The 24,635-nt window shown below is 46.0% G+C and overlaps 1 protein-coding gene across 1 annotated transcript in view; it reads left to right on the top strand.

The window, feature by feature from the left end:
- PIP4K2C (phosphatidylinositol-5-phosphate 4-kinase type 2 gamma) overlaps window positions 1–24,635 on the top strand; it is a 400,711-nt gene that overhangs the window by 243,740 nt on the left and 132,336 nt on the right. Inside the window, exons 6-7 of the mRNA XM_078688969.1 lie at window positions 4,211–4,249; window positions 11,747–11,860. Coding sequence (XP_078545095.1) covers window positions 4,211–4,249; window positions 11,747–11,860 — 153 coding nt within the window. The remainder of the gene's footprint in view (window positions 1–4,210; window positions 4,250–11,746; window positions 11,861–24,635) is intronic.

Genomic DNA, 24,635 nt, shown 5'->3' with positions numbered 1-24,635 from the left:
GGTGGGTACAGAGGGAACAATTCTAAGGGTAGAGGAAAAGGCAGCACGCCCCATACTTCCCCTTCTCCAAATATACCGTGAACCCCCCCCCGACTATACCACACCTGTCAGGGAAAAACTACCACAATTGCTCTCCATTGGCGGTCTATAACTACAGACAAACGGGTGTTACTGCCTGGAGCTTACCATCAGTCCTCCAAACAGTCCACCTTGTTCTCACAAAATGTCACTGGAACATTTACACCTGCTCAAACAAGAAGCACAGTCTCTTTTACTATAGGGAGCCATAGAACCTGTACCATTACAATATCACGGGTCAGGCGTATTCTCCCTGTATTTTCTAATTCCCAAAAATGACGGCTCTTTGAGACCTATTCTGGATCTCAGAGAACGAAACCTCTACATACTGTCAGAACATTTCCACATGGTGACACTTCAACAAGTTCTCCCACTCCTATAGCAGGGAGAATTAATGTCTACTCTAGACTTAAAAGACACATATTTCCACATTCCAATTCACCCTGCTCATCGCAAATATCTCAGATTTGTGATAGCGGGACAACATTACCAATTCAAAGTACTACCGTTTGGAGTCACCACTGCTCCCAGAGTATTTACCAAATGCCTGACAGTAGTCGCAGCTCATCTAAGAAGACAGCACATCCATGTCTTCTCATACCTAGACAACTGGCTCATCAAAGCCAGCACTTACCACAAGTGTCTCCAACACACTCAAGCCACAATCTAGTTGCTACATCAACTAGGGTTTATAGTGAATATATGTGCAGCCTTCCAACATAGACTTATCTGGAAGCCACCATAGACACTGAAAGAGCTCTAGCCTCTCCCAACGCAGCCAGAATTCTCAGTATGCAGTCTCTTCTCATTCACTTTCAGCCCAACCAATCATTACCAGCAAGAGTCTTCATACAACTGCTAGGAATGATGGCATCTTGCATAGTAATTGTTCCCTATGCAAGACTTTACATGTGTCCCCTCCACGAATGCTTAGCAGGTCAGTGGAATCAGTCGCAGGGTCAATTGTCGGATCTAGTGTTGGTATATGGCCACACCCATCGCTCTATGCAGTGGTGGAACCTACAAAATGTATCCAAAGGGCGGCCCTTCATCGACCCTGTTCCACAAACAGTGCTAACAGCAGACGCACCGCTCACTCGCTCAATCACACAATCCAAGGATTGTGGAGTCTACAGCACAAAAATCTTCATATAAATCACCTGGAATTACTAGCAGTGTTTCTAGCGCTCTGAGCCTTTCAAACTCACCTCATAGGCAAAGCTGTCCTAGTCCACACGGACAACATGACAGCTATGTACTACATACAAAAACGGGGGGCACACACTCTCCAACTGTCACGCCTAGCACAAGCCATTTGGAAATGGGTTATTCACCACAAGATTTATCTCCTGGCAGAGCACCTTCCAGGAATAAACAATCAGATAACGGACCTTCTCAGCAGACAGAAGCAGCAAATTCACGAATGGGAACTTTATCCTCAGGTTCTCTTCCAATGCTTTAAGGAATGGGGATTTCCTCACATAGACCTGTTTACCACAAAGCAAAACGTAAAATGCCCAAGATTCACCTCCAGGTTCCCGCACCCGCTCTCCAAAGTTAATGCCCTATGGCTGAAATGGTTATGGAGATTTGCTTATGCTTTTCTGCCTCTCCCACTCATTCTGTTGGTAGTTCGGAAGCTCAGGAAAACATCCCTCTGACTGATTCTCATAGCTCACACATGGGCACGTCAACCATTGTTCACCACCCTGCTGGAACGGTCAGTAGTTCCACACCCAATGCTGCATCTCACCTGCAGTCTCCTCACTCAGCCATGGAGAAATCAGACATCCCAATCCCAAAGAACTCAACCTAGCGATCTGGCTCCTGAAGTCAGAGTTTGGTTATTTACAATTACCACCAGACTGTATGAATATCCTAAAATAGGCTAGAAAGCCTACTACTAGAGCATGGTATGCAGCAAAATGGAAACAGTTTATCTATCGTAACAATATCAATCCTCTTAATGCTTCTGTACAGAACATCATCTGTTACTTGTTACATTTACAGCAATCTGGGCTAGCCTACACATCCATTCAAATGCATCTAGCAGCAGTAGCTGTATACTTACAAAACAGACAGCACTTATCTCTATTCAGAGTACTAGTGATTAAAGCCTTTATGGAAGGATTAAAAAGAGTAATACCACCAAGAGTCCCACCAGCATCAGCATGGAGCTTAAACATAGTCCTTACAAGAGTTATGGGTCCACGATTTGAACCAATGCACAGGTTAGTTAAATTCCTCTCATGGAAAGTTGCTTTCCTCATAACAATAACTTCACTCAGGAGAGTTGGTGAACTCAAGGCATTAACTATACAAGAGCCCTTCTTTCAGCTTCATAAAGGCAGAGTGGTTATTTAACCTAATCCTAAAGTAGTGTCTGCATTTCATATCAATCACTCAGTTGAGTTACATGTGTTCGTTCCTCAACCTGATTCTGTAGCAGAATGAGCTCTACACACACTTGATGTTAGAAGAGCTCTACTATACGTAGAAAGAAGAAAATTGTTTCGCAAAACAACGCAGCTTTTGTTGCTTTTTTGTCACCACACAAAGGCAAGCCCATATCTAAATCGGGCATTGCAAGACAGATTGTGAAATGTATCCAAACATGTTATGTGAAAGCGAAAAGAACTTTAATAATACCGCCTAGAGCACATTCCACACGCAAGATAGGGGCTACTATGGCCTTCTTAGGGAATATTCCCTTAGCTGACATCTGTAAGGCAGCAATATGATCTACACCGCACACATTCACCAAGCACTATTGTGTAGATGTGTTAGCGAGGCAATAAGCTAATGCAGGCCAGGCAGTACTTAAATCAATGTTTCAAACAACTGCAACAGCTACAGGTTAGTCGCCGCTTTGGGCGTATACTGCAGTATAGTCTATGCAAAGCATGTGATCTGCAGTAAGCATCTGTTCTTGGCATGTAGAGCTGTAGATTCATGTGCGCCCTCCCAGAGTACCTATATAGTTGTTGCAGTTCTCACTTTACATACATATGCATGGACATCTCTATTCTACTCTTACTACTCCATTCTCATTATCTGCGGGAAAACAATCTAACAATGGAATCGATGCCCATGTGCACTATCACCGAAAGAAGGAGTCACCTCACCTTGTGACTAGAAAGACTTCTTCGAAGTGAAACACTTGCAAACATCCGGACCCAACACTAGATGGCAGAAGTATGAAAAGCATGTGAATCTACAGCTCTACATGCCAAGAACAGATGCTTACTGGTTAAGTAACATTATCCTTGTGGGTTTGTGTAAATCTGTTCAGTAATTTTTTTAGAGATGTGTTACCGAAGGGTGTCAAGTGTGCCACAAATCGTTAGAGAGCAGTTTTTGTACATTCATTTACGGATTCCAGTTCTTGGAAGTTCAAAATGTGAAAGTAAACCTAACCCATTTTAAGAGGGAGCATCTGTCACTTTGTTCAGTGTGGAATTGATTCAAGGTCTCTGGCAAAAAGTCTGTCTGGCAGCAAATGAAAATGCCAGGTTCTCAAGCCTCCTCCCTGAAAAAAGGTCTAGGTGTCAGTGGGAGCATTCCTTGACCCCAGAGAGAAGGGTCGGATGAGGTCTGAACGTGATCTGGACGGGCAGCTTCTGCATCCAAAAATAGTTTAAAATAAAAGGGTTTGTTTCTAGATTTACAGACCCCTGACCAGAATGGCAAACAGATATAAAAACTCAGTATTTTGCTTTGGTATATGAATCCTGAAAAGCAAATTTACATTGCAACTCTTGCATAGTATAAACTGTGGGCAATATACATTGTGCAGCACCTGGCCACTGGCCAGGAACTGTGCCAATAGCCAATCACATTCAGAGACTTGCAGCTGGTTAAGTAGCAAGGTGGCTGGCTCAGGGCCCTGCATCCAGAGACCATGCACTGCTGGTTTGGTTGCGCAGATGTGGTACATATAATATACACCACCTTTAAAGCCCAATAGTGGCCTTATGCTGACAACATTGTAAAAGAGCTGCTCTAATAGTGTCTCTTCTAAGGTTTTTAGATAGTGTGTGCATGGAACGATTTCCTAAAGTCAGGATTTTGCTGGAGGAACAAGTTATCTATCAGAAAAAATTTAACAATAGTAACTTTTTTTTCCACTTAGGGATCCTTGGTGAGTCGTGAAGCTAGTGACAAGGAAAAGGTAATATTCCTGTTTACATTTTCTTTTATTTATTAGTATGTTGTGTGTTCTTTGATCATTATGTTCAGTTCAGTTTGACACTTTATTCAGAAGGTTTCTACTTCCATAAAAGTAACATGCATATAGCAATTAACATTTCATCCAGTTAAAGACATAAGTGAATATTACAGGAAAGAGAATTATAGATAGCAGCAAATTATTAAAAATACAGTGCCGCATTCCTTCACAGAGTCTTAAGATTAACCTACTTAAGAACATGTTTAATTGTCAAACATTTATATATTGGATAAAAGCACGTCTATACACCACACTATATATTAAAAAGATCAGTAAATAAAATTACAAGATAGCAAATTGTTAAAGTAATAGAGTGCCACGTGCCCTCACAGCATGTCTTAAGAATGAGCCTATGTATAAACATGTTTCACTGTCGGACAGTTGGATAATAGATAAAAACATAGCTTTGCACTGCCTAGAATCACAGTATTTCCTTTTAAAAAGTGGAATAAAAAATAGCCTTGTGTACAATACATAAAATTTACATGACAATAAAAATGTGTCATAGTTTGGCCTGACTTGTTATTATACGGGCAAGGAATAGCAGCAAGGTTTGGTTGGTGCCCAAAAGGAAAGCACAGTAAGTATTTAACAGTATTGCTCGAAACCTAAATAACACTCAGCCTGTTCTAAATAGATGGGGGATGACGGCGAATTACTCAATGACAAATATGTGGTTATCCTCGGTTTCCCTCCTACACTTTGAATGCGACTTTCTGGCACTAGATCATAAAACGCTAAGACTACTTCCTTTCTATTAAAAGTAGGACATAGTTCTTTCTCTGTAAAGACCCTCTCCATACCAATTTTTCCAAATTTAGATTTAATATATACCAACCATGGAATTCGGAGGCCGTTATCACAGGAGAGTCAGTCATTTATAATATCTCTTGTAAGTACTGCCTGCTCGTTGCTCCAAATCGATGTGACAGAATAATAAAGGCCTCACTCTAATAAAGTCGGCAATTGAGACACTTTGGGATTTATAGATTAGCAACATAACTCTCTGTTGGCCCCCGCCACAGGGATGAGAAAGGGACAATAGTGAACTGATTGCTTTGGAAAATAACATTTTACAATGTTCAATACTATGAGACCAAGCTCCAGAGGCAGAGAACATATATGGAAAAGTCTTAACATTAGTTAGGGAATTATCCCCTACTTGCATACTAGACCATTGAATGTAGCGTGGGCTACATACCATGATATGTGATTTTGTAAAATTTGTTCGAAGGTCTAGTTTAGCCATAAAATCAATGAATGCAGATAATAGGGGGCGTAATGCATTAGGAGTCCGAGCCATTATCACTGCGTCGTCTACATAGAAGTGTTTGTAGGGGTTTCCCTATAACGGATGGGACATCGCTGGTTATAAGGGCTAGGGCCGGGTGAAGATCATTAAAGTATCCTATGAACAGGAGCAGGACTAGCACACACCTATGGCGCACTCCCCTGCCAATATCCCTTCACTCAGATACATTCCCATTTTCACTTAGTCTAACTCTGGCTCTCATGCCCCTATAGAGATATGCAAGAAAATGGACAAGGGGAGCGTCCAGGCCCTTAAGCAGCATTCAATTGACGCAGTCAAAGGCGGCACCTAAATCCATGAAGGCCATATATAAGGGCACACGCTTGCCAACTGTGTATTAACCTATTATTACGTTCAAATTGGCACGTTGCTCAATTGTCCCAACCTTGCTTCTAAATCCATGCTTCGAATCCATGCTTCGAAGGATATAAAAATGGACTTTGCTCGGGTCCACTCCTGAATTCTATTATAATTACCATGTCCCAAAACTTTTACAGTTGTATCGATCAACAAAAGTGGTCTATAACAAGTGGGGTGTTCTCGGTTGCCCTTCTTGAATATAGGGACAATAATAGAAGTGCATCAGGAGTTTGGGATGTCTATCTGTAGCAGTTTAGTATTCACATTAGTTAAAATAGGAGACCACAGTTTGATATTAAGTTTGAGTAAATCGATTGGTACTCCATTGGGCCCCGGGGCTTTACCTCCCATACTTTGGACAAGGGCCTCTTCTACCTAATCTACTGTAATCCTAACACCTGTTAGCTTTTGGCTGTCTACAGTATATTCATCCATACTAATAAACCACCTGATGCACGTCCAGAACGGTAGCCAATGGCTGGGATTTTATAACATTAGTACCTGTCGACAAAAGTGGGTACCACCCCCCATGTCTCCTGTAGCATAATGATGTCATATTTTTTTAAATAAAGAAAAGCCATTCTTGTACGAGTAACTGGGAACGAATTCTTGCCACATTCCAGCTGATAATGCGCAACCTATTATCCTGAATGGACGGCACAAGCGCAGTATGAGTAACCAACATGGCTAAATAAGGCAGGAAGTACACGGGTTGAAAGGCCACTGGTAGTCATTCTATATCCTCCAAAGTGCTAAGAAGCTTAAATCTATTATTGCAGCTCAGTAAGGGCATTTCCCTATTGGGAAGGTCACATGGGTTCTAGGGAGCTACTAGCTAACAGAAATAGCCACGGGATAGTAGCACAATCTGAAAGAGACAGGTTAGTGATTGATTCCTTACCTTAGAATTACCCCCAGGCGTCAGACTGGATCCGGAAAGGTTTCGTCTCAAAAGCACCTCTTTATCGGAGTGGTTCTGGACACGGTGCAGTTTTGGGATTTATCCTCCCGAACAGTGAGTCCCAGACATTTGGGCTATGATGCCGATCTTTCAGCCCTTGTCCTGGGTTTCGATCAGGATGACCTTCCTTGAGGCTTTTGGGCCTCATAGCCTTCTGCATCCTGCTGACTATTCATGCCAGATGGCATATGCGGGCTCTGCAGTGGGACCTGAAGTTCCAGTGGGCTCAGCATCAGGGGAACCTGTCTGAGCACGTCCAGATCTCGGAGGGCACTGCACGACAATTGCAGTGGTGGCTCACGAACCAGCATTGGGTCAGAGGCAGAACACTTTCCCCAACCGGAGCACACAGTGGTGACTGATGCGTCTCTCCTGGGCTAGGGCGGCCACATGGGAGAGGCGAAGATCAGAGGCCTCTGGTCTCCAGCGGAGTCCAGGCTCCATATCAACCTTCTGGAGCTCCGGGCGATCCTACTTGCACTGAAGGCATTCCTTCCCTCTGTCAAGGGGGGAGTTGTGCAGGTGTTCACAGACAATCTAGAGCTCTCTGCTGGCAGCAGATCCTCCAGGAGTGCAAAGACACTTCTTCTAAAATCACAACGATTTACCAAGAAAAAAACCTACTCTCGCTCATTCTCGTGTATGGCTCCCAGGATTTGGAACGCTTTACCCACAGAAACAAAAACGAATCCGTCACCTGCCGCCTTCAAAAAAGAAGTGAAAGCAATCCTCTTGGCTCAATTCACGTGATCCTGTCTGTTCTGCTACATTTCGTTTTATTGTTCCTATCTATGTATTTATCCTCAACTAGCTGACATTTGCTCTGTCAAGATTACTGACTTTACATGTTTAATTTTTGTACCATGTTTTTATAAAATTTTTTGGTTTCTTTCTTACACTTGTCTGTAAAGCGCTCTGATACTCGTAAGAGTCTTGTTCGCGCTATATGAAACTTTCAAAATAAAATAAATAAATAAATAAACACCACCGTCATGTGGTACTGCAACAAGCAAGGCGGGGTGGGGTCGTGGACCCTATGTCAGGAGGCTCTGCGTCTCTGGACATGGCTGGAACATCAAGGCATTTCCTTGGTGGATCAACACTTGGCAGGTTCTTTGAACGCCAGGGCGGATGAAATCAGCTGCAGGTGCATGATGGATCACGAATGGCGTCTTCACTCTGAGGTGGCGCAAGGTCTCTTTCAACAGTGGGGAGAGCCTTGGTTAGATCTATTCGCCACCAAAGAGAACGCGCAATGTCAGCAGTTCTGCGCGTTGGAATTTCCAAGGCAGCACACGCTCGGCTATGCTTTTCGTCATGGAGTTGCGGTCTATTTTCCGCCTTTCCGCCTATACCACTTCTACCCAGAGTGCTGAAGAAGATCAGATGCAACCGGGCACAAGTCATTCTTGTGGCCCCGGACTGGGCTAGAAGAGTTTGGTATCCCGAGCTACTAAGTATGAGCGTGGATCCCCCAATCCAACTGCCTCTTTGGGAGCATCTTCTGTCTCAGCAGCAGAGGACGGCCCTCCACCCGAACCTGTCCAGCCCCCCACCCGAACCTGTCCAGCCCCCACCTCCTTACTTGGAGATTGAGCGGCGGCAGTTTACGTCGTTTGACCTGCCTCCTGAGTGTGATGTTATCTTGGCAATATCAAAACACACAGTGGAGAGAGGGTCAGAGGGATATAAAGTTTAAAGACCCTAACTTGGTTTGAATCCCCAGCCACACAGTATAATAAACACAAAAGGAACCGGGGGTCTGAAAGCCAGGTAATCTGGCTGAGCTGTCTTCAAAGACTATCAAGTCTAGAGGTACCCAGGTCACCGCAGAACAGCCCCAGAACAAGGAACCTGCCTTTCAGACCCCCTGGTTCCTTTTGTGTTTGTTATCTTGGCAGCCAGGCGTTCTTCCACTAAGACTGTATACGCCTGCAGATGGAACAAATTTGTGGCATGGTGCACAGCAAAGGCTGTGGATCCCCTTTCTGCCCCTCTTTCTGAGGTCCTCCTGTTCCTCCTTTCTTTGGGCCAGCAGGACTCTGCTCTGGGCACTCTAAAAGGCTACCTCTCGGCCATTTCAGACTTTCTTAGGCTTCCTGATCAGCCTTCTCTATTCAAGTCCCCTGTTGTAAATCGCTTCTTTACGGGCATTATTCATCTTTTTCCTCCTGTTCCCTTCATAATGCCCCAGTGGGACTTGAACTTGGTTCTTACATATCTTATGTTCACTCTTTGAACTGCTACATACCTGTCCTCTCAGGCTTCTGACCTTAAAAACTGCTTTTCAGGTGGCCCTCACCTCTGTGTGCAGGGTGAGTGAGCTCCAAGCACTTTCTTCTAGCCTCCTTTTCTGACTGATAATCAGTACGCGGTTGTCCTTCGAACTCGTCCTTCCTTCCTGCCCCAAGTGGTTACTTCTTTCCTTATTGGACAGACTATCACATTGCCCACCTTCTTTCCGCCTCCACAACCTTCCGAAGAAGAAGAGGCTCCACTGGCTGGATCCAAAACGTGCGCTTTTCTTTTACTTGGATCGCACAAAACAATTCCGGGTGGATGACCAGCTCTTTGTTGGATACGTGAGCACCAAAAACGATCAGGCCGTGCACAAACGGACCATTTCTAGATGGGTTGGTTTGTGCATTAAAACTTGTTATTCCTTAGCAATGAAGGTGTCTCCAGTGGGGTTGCGCGCCCATTCCACCAGGGTGACTGCAGCTACCAGAAAAAGATTGATGAGAAGTAACACACAAAAGCAACAAATTGTACTGCATACAGAACAAAGTTAGTTCTGCAGGGGTAGTATGTTTAGTAGTAAGTCTTTATTTTCCAGAGATTCCTTTGTACACAAACAGCCAATTTGTTTCGCCCTTCACAAGGGCTTCTTCAGGGCAAAGGTAAGATGGCCAGATTCATGTCTCAGTTAACAGATTTCAGCAATATGTGTTATTGAGAAACATCACTGTTGTTGGACGCTGTCTTCATTCATGAGGCGTGAGTATTCAAATATCCTCAGTCCAATTAGAATGTCTGTTGTCAAAAAGGAGAAGAGCTAGGTCTTGTGGCATAAATGAGCCTCCAATGTAGATAGGTAAAGTACTTGTGAGTATCTGCGTGTGTCCGCGAAAGCCCTGTCCAGCATGTCCGACAGCTGGAGGGAATCTGACAGATTTCCTTAGTGCTGAGCCCACTGAGACTTCAGATTCCACCACAAAGCCCACTGTAGGCCCGGGCTGCAGCCTGCAACATCAGGATCATAGCCAAATACTCTGGACTTGTTTATGGTGACGGATGGCTCTGAAAATCACCATGTCTGGAATGGCTCCAATGAAGGCGAGCCACTGTGAAGCCATGATTTCAGCATGTTCTTACCTTAAATGGGATAGGGTTTTCTGCTCTAAGTCATTGACCTTACAACCGTGAGACCTTCTTTGGAGGCTACTTTATTGACCCTACCGTTTGTTCCCTTCTGAGCGCGCTATGTAACAGTTACTGTGTTTATCTCCTCTGACCCCTTTGTCATGCAATTGTTCTCTTTTGTTCTTATCTAATGCCGATATTACATTTATTACCTGCCTCCATCCTTTTGTAAAGCGCTCTGATATCCTTCGGGATCTTGTTCGCGCTATATGCAACTTTATAAAAAAATAAAATGAATAAATCTTGGAAGTGTTTTATGTACTACCTAAAGCAGGTCAGGTGACCAATCACCGTAGATGGTGGCCATCTTGGAGTGTCAGAAAGTGCCAAGGATGCATCAAACGCATATGCATCCAAAACCTGGAAAGTCTAATCCCCTAATCTCAGGGAATATGGTGCGCATATAACTAGAAAATATGAAGTCTAAACAAGTTGAAGGGCAGCCATCTTGGTAAGAAAAACTAACCAGAATTATGTGAACTATGGGGTGGTCCATGTGACGAGGAAGGTATATTCCACCATCTCTCGTGTGTGAAAAGTATAATCAAACACAATGTACAAATTAACGTGTAATAAAAGGATTGTATTCACAAGTGTAACCGGTCAATTCCATGCTCTAAAAAGGATTCATATTGAGTGAAGTGTAATAATAAAACGTCAGTTGTTCAAATCAGATCACAGCGGTGGCCATCTTGGAAGGAGTGTAAACTACAACTGAGACAAGCCAAATATGCCTCACTGTCACAAGGATTAGGCTTCAAGGCATCTCATAGGTCATGAGGAAGGCCTCTAATCTACAATAATCTGTATTAGATACAGAAATTTACAAACAATGTGAATTTATTGCAAAGAAAGATCCAATGCCGTAGAATTTTTTTTTTTTACCTGTAATTGTTTCTCAAGCATGCAGCCCACCCTCCTCCCTAATAGAGGCTCACCTCCGGCATTAATATATGGTTTGTTTTCTCTACTTGAGTTACAGAACTGAAGTCTGTAGACCTCGGGGGGGGGGGGGGGGGAGTTGAGACAGGGAGCACCTACAACATATTGCCTAAAGTTTGGTTCCTTTAGAATGAGGTTGATGTGCTAACACAGTGGGCACTGTCTATGGGCTTTTTGAGCTGTGAGTACCTTGTATTGTTAAGTTACAATTAGAGAGGGATTCGTCCTTCGACAGCGATGAGTGATTTGAGCATGTGAGTCTATGAAAGATACAAATGCTGGAGAACCAGGTACAGGTAAGTAACTCGTTTTTAGTGATTATCTTACACATACAATTCAGACAATAGAGGAGAAATAGCATTTACTGTGCAGCATAAGTTTCACCTCCACAAATGGTGCAGTTCTAAGTTTTTTAAATATCTTGTAATTATTTGTAATCCAGGTGAAAGAGTTGCCTACTTTGAAAGACATGGACTTCTTAAATACAAGCCAGAAGGTGTATGTGACTGAGGAGCAGAAGAAAGCCTTCATGGAGAAATTAAAGAGAGATGTAGAGGTATGGTTGTGATCTAATCTTTTTTTGCTTTTACCAATAAAAATATTTCAACTAAGTGATAGATTTTTTGTGATGGATACTTCTAACCACAGATATCTGATGGAGACTTCTAGCCACAGATTCTTTACCTTAGAATTATACCCAGGCATCAGACTGGATCCAGAGATTTTTTGTGAGCAGTACCCCTGCACGTGGATAGGTGGTGTCATTAGGCTTTGCGTCGCTTCATTGGCATTGTTACACTAAAAAATAACGTTTGCGATGCTTATATAAGAGCCACCTAGGCGTGCTGACATCAGTTTTTTTCAACATTTTTTCCAAACCGCCGATGGTCTTAATGTTTTATTCCAGGACTTTTTATCTTTTATGGGGGGCACTGGGCTTGGTTACTAACCAAATGAAAACTTTTATTATGGTATGCAAGCCCAGAATCCACAAGATACGGGCCATCTATCTGCACGGTCATCATGTTGCTCAGACTGTAGAGTTTTCATACTTGGGAGTAGTTATGGATGCTAGGCGTAACTAGGGACCATGTATAGCCAAGGTGAGGCAGAAATGTTTAAGTTCGGTCGGCCACATCTTTGATTTGGCTGAATATATTGGGGAAAAACCAGTAGCACCTCTATTTGAAGTCTGCAAGAGGATGTGCCTACCGATCCTTACCTATGGTGGAGGAATGTGGGGATTTTCAAACATAAGCCCCCTCCAAGTGCAGCAAAGTAGGGTACTTAGGCGACTCCTGGGTGTCCCACCTGCATACTCTTCCTTTATTGTACATCAGGCGCTTAGGATGGAGTATGCCGAGGATACTATTAAGCTGGCTCCCTTGCTTTTGTGGTGTTCTATTTGGGCTAATCCACATGCTTTGTTAAATTGCCTCATGTGTGAGAGAGGCATGAAAATCCCCTGGTTTGGTTATATAAAAACTGAACTAACGAAACAGGGTAGGTTGTCCCTTTTCACCAACCCCCTACGAAAAACTGACATATTGTGTATTAAATCCACGTTTAAGGAAAGGCTGAGAGCTCTGATGGAGGACCATGAATACAATAAACGGTCCGTCAAAGAGTATGCAGAGATTCACTTTTCCATTTCACTAGAGCCTTATCCGAGAGTGGATTGATGACTCCAGGGACAGGCTGCTGCACACTAGGTTCAGGCAAGGTTATGTGAGGTGGCACCTTGGTTTTCCCCTTGGCCAATTTGAGCCGTCAGAAATCTTATTGTGCCCTTTGAATAAATACTCCCTGCAAAGATTTTTGCATTTTAATCAATCAATCATGCCATTTATAAAGCGCACTACATACCCGTGAGGGTCTCAAGGCGCTGGGGGGGGGGGGAGGGTGCTGCTAGTGATCGAAGAGCCAGGTCTTGAGGAGTCTTCTGAAGGCCGGTAGGTCTTGGGTCTGCTGTAGGTTGGTGGGGAGGGTGTTCAAGGTCTTAGCGGCAAGGTGGGAGAAGGATCTGCCGCCGGCGGTCGTTTTTCGGATACGGGGAAGTGTGGCGAGGGCGAGGCTGGCGGAGCGGAGCTGGCAGGTGGGGGAGTAAAAGTTGAGTTGTCTGTTGAGGTATGCTGGGCCGGTCTTGTGGAGAGCTTTGTGTGCGTGGATGAGGAGTTTGAAGGTTATCCTCTTGTTGACGGGGAGCCAGTGCAGGTCTCTCAGGTGGGGTGTGATGTGGCTGCGGCGGGGGATGTCGAGGATCAGACGTGCCGAGGCGTTCTGAATGCGTTGCAATCGTCTCAGGAGCTTGGCCGCCGTTCCTGCGTAGAGGGCGTTTCTGTAGTCCAGCCTGCTGGTGACTAGGGCCAGGGTGACTGTTCTTCTCGTCTCGGTGGGGATCCACTTGAAGATCCTGCGGAGCATTCGGAGGGTGTCAAAGCAGGACGAGGAGACGGCGTTGACATGTTTAGTCAATTCAATTATAAACTTTATTCGGTTAATCAATGATAACCATGAAAGTACATACAAGAAATACATTAAAAACAGGATATTATAGATTAAATTTATTCCAAAAATATCATTTTAGAGGGGGGTAATCTTCAGAGGACAACAACATTTAAAATTTCTTACAAACAAATTTATTTTCGTGATCTAAAAACATTTTTACAAAATCCTAAAATAGATGCCACTGTTAAAACAGTATCTAATTTCTGCATTTCTAAAAAGGCTAGGCGACAGCGTTTCACATTCATTTCCTTTAAAATTGAGATAATACATTTCCTCCGATGCAATATATAAAATTTACAGAAGAATAAAATATGAATGTCCGATTGGACTGATATATCGTCACACGGGCATTTAATTAAATCATATGACCAGGAATTCATGACAGGGAAACTGAGAACTCTAAAAAGAATATTTAACCTAAAACGTGTCAGGACAAACCTCTCATAATTACTCATATGTAAGGTTAAATACGGCTGTAATTTATCCTGACTCAAAATCAATTGATGTGAACATACAGTCTTTTTTTTTTTGTTTCCTCCCTTGCTCTTTTGTCTTCCAGATACTCCATACATTGTTTTTTTAGTACCTTCCTTGGGATATTGCACATTGAGGTAGGATCATAAAAATATTTCTGGCAGTCCATTTTCACTAGAAAATCTTTTACGTAGACAAGCCATTTGATCCTGCTCACATGGTCTCGATTTAAAACATCCATCATAATTAACCCTGGGCGAAGCACTACGCTCCGCTCGCGGAGTTTGCGAAGTTTTTGCAACTTCGCACTACGCGAGCGGCACGTAGCACAGTGCGAACATGCGTAGTGCAGCGTAGCGTAGTGCAGCGCTCATTTTTTGCTTGTTCGCGGTCCTGAACGTCATGTTCGCGACCGCGAGCAAGCAAAATGACATCCCGGCGAGATTCTCAACGCGAGGAGGTCAGGTTTCTCATTGTGAGTGGTTGCGCATGCTCGCGACCGCTCTCAATGAGAAACTACCTGTTCGCGTTGAGAAAGCTGCCGCTCGAGTAATAATCTCCTCGAGCAGCAGAAAACTACAGCTCGCACTGTGCAAGATGCCGTTTTCAATGCTTGCACAGTGCCGGATGCTTGTCCGCACTGTGCAATCATTGAAAACGCATCTTGCACAGTGCGAACATGCTACTATGCAGCTCGCGTAGTGCTACGTGAAGTTCGCGTAGTGCGAAGTGCACTTCGCGTAGCTTCGCGTAGCGCTACTTCGCGAACTACGCCCACCCTTAATCATAATGGTTCGGTTCAGTATACACTCTTCAGTAGTCCAGACCCTATGTGAATAGCAGGATAGGCTGGACTTTAACAATATCCTCGATGTATGACTGACCTAATTCCGTATGACAAACGTAGCTTGAGACGCTCTCAGGTACTGCTAAGATGTATCTCAGAAACGTGTTTTCCATTAGTTGGATGGATTTTATGTTTTCATATCCCCAAATTCCCGAGCCATAAATAGCAATTGATATACAAGTAGCATTAAAGATTTTTAAGAGTTCTCTGATTGGCTTTTTCCCCATTTTTTTTGTAAAATTTTTCAAGGCCCTTATCAATTTAGAAAACATAAGCCTTCTTGCTTTTATAGCACTTGCCCATGTACCAGACTCATGGAACAAAATGCCCAAATAAGAAAAAATAGGGGTACAATCCAGGGGTCTCTCCTTAATAAACATGGATTTTCTCCGTCGGTTATTACCAGGGCCACAATACATTGTAAAGGTTTTTGTGCAGTTAATTTTCAGATCTAGTTTTAACATGAAGGTGTTAAAACATGTTAACAAGCCCTGTAGGGCTAAAGGGGTCCGTGCCATTATGACCGCATCATCTGCATATAAGAGTGCAGGGATTGATCTTTTATCCACCATGGGCATATCCCTGCACTCTTGCAGTAGAGTTCTTTCAAGGTCATTAATGTAAACCAGGAATAGAAAAGGTGCCAGAACGCACCCCTGGCGTACCCCACGGCCTATCCCAAATGATCTGGAGCACTCTCCGTTCTTCCCATAGCGAACGGATGCAGTGGCACCTGAATATAATTCCCTTAGAAAGCGAATAATAGTTTCTTCCACCCCCAAGGTTTCTAGTATCGTCCATAGTTTACTGTGAGAAACGCAGTCAAACGCTGACGTTAAGTCAACGAATGTAAAGTATATGCGTTCTCCCCTTGCCCTGGTATATTTCTGTTGTAAAATAAATAAATTTAGGCCTTGCTCTATCGTTCCTACCCCTTTCTGGAAACCATATTGCAAATCGCTGATTATCATATTATCTTCAGCCCAGCTTTGAAGTCTCCCTAAAATAACTCTCCCAAGGATTTTTATGGATGAATCTAGTAGAGAAATGGGTCGGTAACATGCACAATTTTGCCTATCTCCCTTCTTAGATATAGGCACAATTACAGAGGTAAACCACAAGGCAATAAGGCTCTTCTCCGTGGCAGCATTAAAAACTTGTACCAAAATAGGCCTCCAGAGCTCAGTAATATTTTTGAACAAATCTGCTGGGACGCCATCTGGACCTGCGGCTTTTCCTCCCCGTGTTGCTTTAAGGCTCATCATTACTTCTTTCAGAGTGACGTCCAGTTTCATGCCCTTAACCCTTTCTTGCCCCGAAGTATGCAATAGCATCTGGTGTTCTCCATGTGTGGTACTATAGAGCTGGGAGAAATGGTTTACCCATTCATCCTCAGTAATCGCTATTTCTATGCGTGCCTTAGTATTGTCATATAGGAAAGGAGCATTCACCGCTTTCCAGAAGGCAGCTGAATCTCTATTGTCCGAGGCCTCGCACAGTGTCTCCCAGGCGTCCCTTTTTATTGCAGCCTTTCTTTGTTTCAGCACCTCATTATAAATTTTCCGCAGCCCTCTCAATAATGGGGGGGTCGCGCGGAGTCCCGTGTAGAGCATTCTTGAGCTCCGAAAGTGCCTTTGTGCAAGATTGATCAAACCAACTCCTTTTTATTTCTCTACGATTCTTTAATTCAACCCATAAACAATCCTTGATACATAAAGTTATGGTATAAAAGTGTTCAATTATTTTCTGGCTATCAGCATCCCCATCCAGACAGATCAGGACACTGTTAAAACATTTTGTCATTAATTTGTGTAAGAATTTTTCTGGGGCCAGTTTACTCCACTTAAGGGAGTAACCATTTTGTCTACCAAGCATCACATCTGGGACAAATTGCCTTGATAACTGCTCTCTATCTGAATCACGAAATGGGTTTACGATCTCCATAGTCAATGGTCGATGATCGCTAGTTTAGTCATGGAGAGGGTGGAGTCGAGGAGGATCCCCAGGTTACGTGCGTGGTCGGTGGGGGTCGGGGCTGTTCCTAGGGTTGTCGGCCACCAGGAGTCGTCCCGGGCTGAGGGGGTGGAGCTGAGAATGAGGACCTTCGTTTTGTGCGAGTTCAGCTTCAGCCGGCTGTTCCTCATCCATTCGGCGACGGCCTTCATTCCTTTGTGGAGGTTGGTTTTGGCGGTGTGAGGGTCTTTGGTGAGGGAGATGATCAGCTGGGTGTCGTCGGCGTAGGAGATGTTGAGGTTGTGCTGTCGGGCGACGTGGGTGAGCGGTGCCATGTAGATGTTGAACAGCGTCAGGCTGAGGGAGGAGCCCTGGGGTACGCCGCAGATGATTTTGGTGGCAGTGGAGCGGAAGGGTGGGGAGGCGGACGCTCTGAGTTCTGCCAGAGAGGAAGGATGTGGTCCAGTCCAGGGCCTTCTCTTGGATCCCGGCGTCGTGTAGGCATGTTCGTAGTGTGCGGTGGCAGACCGCGTCGAAGGCGGCTGACAGGTCCAGGGGGATGAGGGACGCTGTTTCTCCGTTGTCAAGCAGGGTCCTGATGTCATCGGTGGCGGCGAAGAGGGCGGTTTCGGTGCTGTGGTTGCTGCGGAACCCGGACTGGGATGGGTCCAGGATGCTGTTCTCCTTCGAGGAAGCGGGTCAGCTGTTTGTTGACGATTTTCTCGGTGACCTTCGTCGGCAACGGGAGCATGGAGATTGGTCGGAAGTTCTTGAGGTCCTTGGGGTCCGCCTTGGGTTTCTTGACTTTTACTTTCTTTTCCAATTTTTTATTGACCTTACAAAATAGTTTTTAATTCAGATTATACGAAAGCCTGGGAGTAAAACCTCTAGATTAGCCCTGGTGTATCTGCAACAACTAGATTCCCCATCTAACTGGCTCAACATTTGTTCTTTTTTTAAATGTGCAGACAGTAGAAGGAAATCATTAAGATTTCAACTGGAAGGCCTTATATTATGATGGAAGCCGAATGCACTTGGGTGGGGTCTAGTCTGCTGATACAGAAAAGAGGCAACAACACATTGCACTACGCCAAAGGGACCAGCAAATAGAAACTTGTGCTTCAAAAACTCTAAACATGACATAACTGCAATATAGGAGAAAGCCAGATATGTGGTGAGAACGCCACAAGGTCCAAGGGAGAGCATACTGAGAGATGTAATCACCAAATCCGATCGCTCCAAAAATCGTAGTATGGAGGCCAGAGTTCCTCCGTAGAAGAAGAGGGCGATCAGCTGATGGAAAGAATACATTCAAAAGGTCAACTGACTATCACCAGAAAGATTAAACTGGGTATTAAAAACCCCTGGAGTAAAAATACAGACAGACCGAAATCTAACCATTCAGAGGGAGAAACGGCTGCTGCCTGATGCCAGAAAAAGTGTTACGAAACGAGAACAGATTAACAGTAGGCTCTGCAAGGTGAGACCAGGGTGTACCTAAAAAGGGCCACAGTCATGAAAACATGAGAATCTTCTGAGGGAATGAAATATCACAGGAGTGAAATGTCCGTAGAGAAAAAGCAAATAATCTGATAGAGATATCTAGCTGCAGATTCATTACCTGAAACTTCCAGGTGTAAGGCTGGGTCCAGAAGATTTTTGATGGTAGTACCCCTGTACGCCGATAGCTGTCTGGTTCGTCTTGGTGACGTCCACGTCATCTATATAGGTGCCACCTCGATGTGCTGCCGTCCGTTCTTTTCTTTCTGCACCAGCTAGTGCAGATCCGTTGAAGAGAGCACCCCCCAGTCACTTTTTGGACTGACTTTTTGTCAACATTTTTGGTGTGTAGGATGTCCAGTAAGACCTCTGGGTTCAAACCTTGCGGCACCTGTCGCTGAGCCATGTCGGTCACGGACCCCCATCTGGTATGTCTTCGGTGCCTGGCGCGCTACCACGACCTACAGTCGTGCTCCGATTGCTGGGACTTGGTGCTGAAAGCTTTGAGGAAGCGGTCCGTAAAGCTGCTTGCAGCCCGGCGTCCAGCGCCATGGAGATCTCGCTCCTGTTTGAGAGGAAGGTCTAAACACCGGTCCGGGGTATCGAAGTCTTCTTCCTGCCACTCAAAGTCATCGAGGTCAGGTAAGAAGCACCCTAAAAAGCACAAGAATTCAAAGCATGCTTTGACTTCGCCCAGTCTGTCACTCGACGAGACCGAGGAGTATCGCAGTCGAAGCTCAGTTCTACGGAGCGGGTGCCTGGGTCGACTCAACTCCACGTTCCCTCCCATTTCGGGGCCAGGAGTGATCTCTGCACAGTTAGAAGAATTCTATGACACCATGTGTGCAATATTTGGGCGACCTGACCCTGCCAGCGTGCTTTCGGGACCCGCAGGCTCAGCAGAAGGAGGGTTCTGCGCCTCCGGCTCCTGCTCCATGGGTTCCTCTTGGATCCGTTGCTGAATCCAGACTGACGGCGGTCGTATCACTTCAACCTTCCCCTGCACTGTGTCTGTTGCAGAGACACTCGACGTCTCTGGCCCCCATCAGTGGCGCCTCCCCCACCATCATTTCGGGCGACACAGAGCCGGCTGAGTTGTCCACCAGCGCCGACGGAGTTGTTGGACTCCATGTTGTGTCCTGTGCCTTATTCTGAAGGGCTAGGACTGGATGAAGATTAGGAGGGGCATCAGTCAACAAGGAAATGGATTGGTATGAAAACCTGGGTGATGCCAGCGGGTAGGACACCTCCCCAGAGCCTGAGATGCTGTTTCCAACTAACCTGGCTTCGAAGGAGGGGCTTCCTTTTTTTTTTATTTTTTTTTTATTTATTTTTTTTAATATATTTTATTAAGAATTTCTGGTGCGTCACAAAGGAGTTAAAAAAAAAAAAAAGCAACAGAAGAAACATATACAATTCATTATTCATCACACTCAATGTCAATATATGTCCAAAGATTTAAAAAGAGATATACAGTTGCAGGTTCAGCACAATTAGAATATTAATCACAGGATAAAACAATGTTTATAATAAAAAGCGCGGCTCTACTAATGAAAGATTTTGACCATTGGAGGCCAATCAAAAATTGAAAAGTTACAGTCTCCGCTTCCTCCATTCTGAAAGTGGGGCCCAGATACGGCTTCCCAGCTCCCGCATTTTTTTGCCCTTCTGTTCATGGAGGCATGCCTCTATATTATGAATACCCAATAATCTGTTAAGCCACATTTGGAATGAAGGGGCGGAGGTGAAATTAGAATCCGCAATACTGCTACTGATATAAAAACTAGGGCTACCTCATCTTTCTCGAGCCTTAACTTCTCATCTATGCCCAGTAACATCAGAGTTGGGGATAGATCGATCTTATGACCTAGCAGCCCCTCCATAAATTTTTCGATCTCATCCCTTATTGGGGCTAAAGCGCTACAATTGGAAAACATATGTATTAGATCAGCTTGACCCTCATTACATCTGGGACAACAATCATCCTCCTTGACCCCCCAGGAAAATACTTCGGGTAGGAGGGGCTTCCTTTGCAATTGTGGTGCGTAGGGCTGTGGTGGTCTTGGACCTGCAGCTTCCTACAGTGGGGGTCAAAACCAATGTCTTCATGGAGGTCCTGCAGCCTGGTGTCTCCACCTCGAAACCCCTGCTTCCATTTAATGAGGCCTTGACATATGTTCTGATGGGCACCCATTCCAAGCTCAGCACAATGACACCTGTGAACAGAACTATTGCCCTCCGCCATCGCCCTGCACTGGGCGACCCAGTTTCCTCTCAAACCACCACAGCCCGGAGATCTTGGTGATCCAAGCATCTGCTTCCCATTGTGCGTTCCCTACCGCTCCCCCGGATAGAGAATCCATAAGACTTGACAGCTTTGGATTCTCTTCCACCATCCTAGCATTGCGGTCGGTAAACAGTGCATGCCTCTTGTGCTGTTATTCTCATTGATTATGGGAAGCGTTGGCGCACGTGCTGCCACAAGTCCTGGAGGAGGCCCGACCCATCCTTTCCCAGGCGGTTGCCGATGGGAGAGATGCAGCAAAGTTTGCCATATGCTGTGGCTTAGACGCAACAGATTCGCTGGGCAGAGCAATTCCATAGACGGTGGCCGTTAGGCACCACGCCTGGCTGAGAACGTCTTGTTTTTCAGGGGATGTCCAAGCCAACCTCATGGGCATGCCCTTTGTTGGATGGCTCTCCTCTCAACGGAGACAGGTCGAATGGTGGCGCCAGAGCGCTTTAAGGAGGCGGGGGGGGGGGGCCACGGCCAAGTCTTTGGGTGTCTCAGTGTCATCCTGGCCTGTGTCCTCCTTTCGTTGCTACAGAAGGGACGTCCAACCACGCCAGTCCTAACCCAGCCAGAGGACTATGCATGTTCCGCAACCTCTGTGTGGACGAGGTCCACTGTGACCCTGGGGGTCGGGAGGCCAGAAGTCAGGTCAGTTAGCAACCACCTCCCCCCTCCAGGCCTTGCTAGTCCAATCTTCCCAGATCAGGGGCATCCAGTTGGTGGCAGTATACGCCATCACCTCCACCACTGGCTGGATATCACCTTGGACAGGTGGGTTTTGTAAATAGTCAGAAGGGGCTATTCCTTCCCCTTTGAGACTAACCCTCCCTCAATGCCTCCAATATAAAATTGGTTGACCGAGGATCACCTTGCCTTACTTCGCGAGGAAGTCAAAGCACTCTTGACCAAGTTAGCTATAGAGAGGGTTCCCGGGCATGAAATAGGCTGTGGTTGCTATTCCCGCTATTTTCTGGTTCCAAAGAAGGACAGAGGCCTTAATCCTATCCTTGACCTCAAAGCCCTCAACTACTTCCTCAAAAAGGAAAATTTCAAGATGCTCACTCTTGCTCAGGTCCTGTCTGCCCTGGACCTGGGAGACTGGATTGTAGAGTTGGACTTGCAGGATGCCTATTTCCATATTCCCATCCTGCCTGCCCATTGCCGCTACCTGCGGTTTACTGCGGGCCACAAGCACTTCCAGTTTGCCGTGCTCCCCTTGGGCCTCACCAGTGCCCCTTGGGTGTTTACCAAGGTGATGGCAGTGGTCGCAGCCCACCTGCGGAGAACAGGGGTTCCAGTCTTCCCCTATCTTGATCACTGGTTGTTGAAGGTGGGCCTGTCCCAAGCAGTCATCTCCCACATCCAGACTATGACGAACATCATGAATTCACAGGGGTTCATGATCAATGTCACGAAGTCACACCTGACTCCCTCCCGACACTCCCGTTCATCGGAGCAGTTCTGGACAAGTTGCAGTTTCGGGCTAATCCTCCAAAGTCACACCTGACTCCCACTCGACACTCCAGTTCATCGGAGCAGTTCTGGACATGTTGCAGTTTCGGGCTTATCCTCCAGAGTGGCGAATCCAGGATATTCAGGCTATGATACCGATGTTTCAGCCTCTATTCTGGATTTCAGTGAGAATGATTCTGAGGCTGCTGGACCTCACGACCTCCTGCATCCTGCTAGTGGACCGTGGCAGATGACACATGCGGTCTCTACAGTCCGACCTGAAGTTTCAATGGGCGCAGCATCAGGGAAACCTCACTGACCTCATTCAGATATCGGAGGGCACTGCGAACGATCTGCAGTGGTGGCTGACAAACCGCGATTGGGTCTGAGGCATACCTCTCCCCCTTCCCCACCCAGACTTCACAGTGGTGACGGATGTGTTGCTTCTAGGATGGGGCGGCCATCTGGGAAAGGTTGAGATCAGAGGACTCTGGTCTCCGGCGGAAGCCGGGCTCCACATCAGCTTGTTGGAGCTTCATGCGATCCGTTTGGCACTTTAAGCCTTCTTACCATTGAAGGAAAATTGGTTTCTGTTGCAGTAACCCCCCCACTTTTTGCCTGGCACTTGGTGCACTTTGACTTGATGTGCCCTGGGTCCCTGTCAATCATGTTCCTAGGGCCATTTTCTTTCCCAACACTGTACCTTTGTACCCACAATTAGCACGTCTCTGGCCACAGGTAAGCCTCTTGTGAAAGGAATCATGGGTACCAAGAACATTGTGACCAGGAAAGGCCTCTAAGGGCTGCAGCACCTATAGAGACCCTGGACCTTGACACACACTGCCATTGCAGGCTGCATGTTTTGGTGGTGAGAAAAGTGAAGAGACGACATGGCACATATCCCTGTGTGCCATACCTGCAGCCCACTTCCTTGGGCCATAAGTCGCCCCTCTAGCAGTGTGTACTAGCCCACAGGTGAGGGTACAGTTGCATGAGCACTGTACCCCAACCATGTCCCTAAGTCCATTCGTAGACACTGTAAGTGCAGGAAAGCCATACAGAGTACATGGTCTGGGCGTTGGTCATTACAAACTCCACAGCTCCCTAATAGCTTTACTGGTAGCAAACGTCTGAGCACATTAAACCCACTTTGATGCCAGTGTGGGATTTAATGTAAAATGCACTCAGAGGGCATCTTGGAGATGCCCCCTGAAAAACGACCAGCCCATGTGTGGTTCCTGAATGGGTGGCTGCCCTTTGCCGGCCCAGACAGGTTTCTGGAGCCCTGGGTAGAGGGCCCCGCCCTCTGGGTCCAGAAACAAAGCCCATCATGGGCAAAGGTGTCATGCCTCCTCCCCCTGGATGGGCTGGGTCCACGAAGAGGAAGATTCAAAGGCCTGCCATCTCTGTAAGCTGTCCCTGCCTTTTGTTGCCCCCAGCAACTGGCTCCCACCGGTTCTGACCACTGCTTTGGGCTGGAGAATCGGCTGGAAAACCAAGCTAGGAGGAGAGGTGTGCCCATCTTTGTCAGCCTCAGCTGGGGAAGGCGAGCTGAAGCACACATCTCAGTACCCTCCATCTTGAAGAGGAGGAGACCAAGCCAATTGGAAGCTCATGCTTCTTCCCACTGGAGTGTGGCATAATAGGGAGTGTACTCACCCTAAGGAAGGGACCTATTGGTCCTGACCTGCATACCCCTGTAAATGCCATTTAAATTTAGTATTTAGGGGTGACCCTGAGGCTTGCCTCCCCAGATTCCTGCAACCTACGAAGGAGGATGGAAGAAGTCACACAGCATAAGTGACTGTTGAGAAGAACTGACTTGGCCCCAGCCCTGGCCGGTCCGTCTGCAGTTTCCAGAGATCCTGCAGCAGAAGTTTAATTGCCTTGTAGCCAATCAATCAAACAATCAAGGTTGGGAAAGTCCAGCTACTCACCCATGAGGGTCTCAAGGCGCTGGAGGGGACAGGGGTGGAGGGGTGGCTCCATTGAGTTCTGGAGTCACCAGAAAAGCTAGGTCTTGAGGTCCTTCCTGAACTGGGGCACTGTCGGAGATTGCCGGAGGGTGAGGGTATTCCTGGACTGGCTAGAAGGTAGGAGAAGAACTTTCCTCCCGTTCTAGTCTTTCTGATACGTGGAACATTGGCCAGTGAGAGCTGGGCTGATCGTAGGTGTCTTTTGGGAGCGTGGAAGGAGAGGGAACTGTTTAGGCATTCCCTTCCGGTGTTGTGAAAGGCCTTGTTTCATGGGTGAGGAGTTTGAAGGTTATTCTTCTTTGACTGGAAGCCAGTGGAGATTGCGGAG

The sequence above is a fragment of the Lissotriton helveticus genome, chromosome 1_1, assembly GCF_964261635.1.
Source record: "Lissotriton helveticus chromosome 1_1, aLisHel1.1, whole genome shotgun sequence".
In the NCBI taxonomy this organism is placed as follows: Eukaryota; Metazoa; Chordata; class Amphibia; order Caudata; family Salamandridae; genus Lissotriton; species Lissotriton helveticus.
This window is presented reverse-complemented; position numbering and strand designations above follow the sequence as displayed.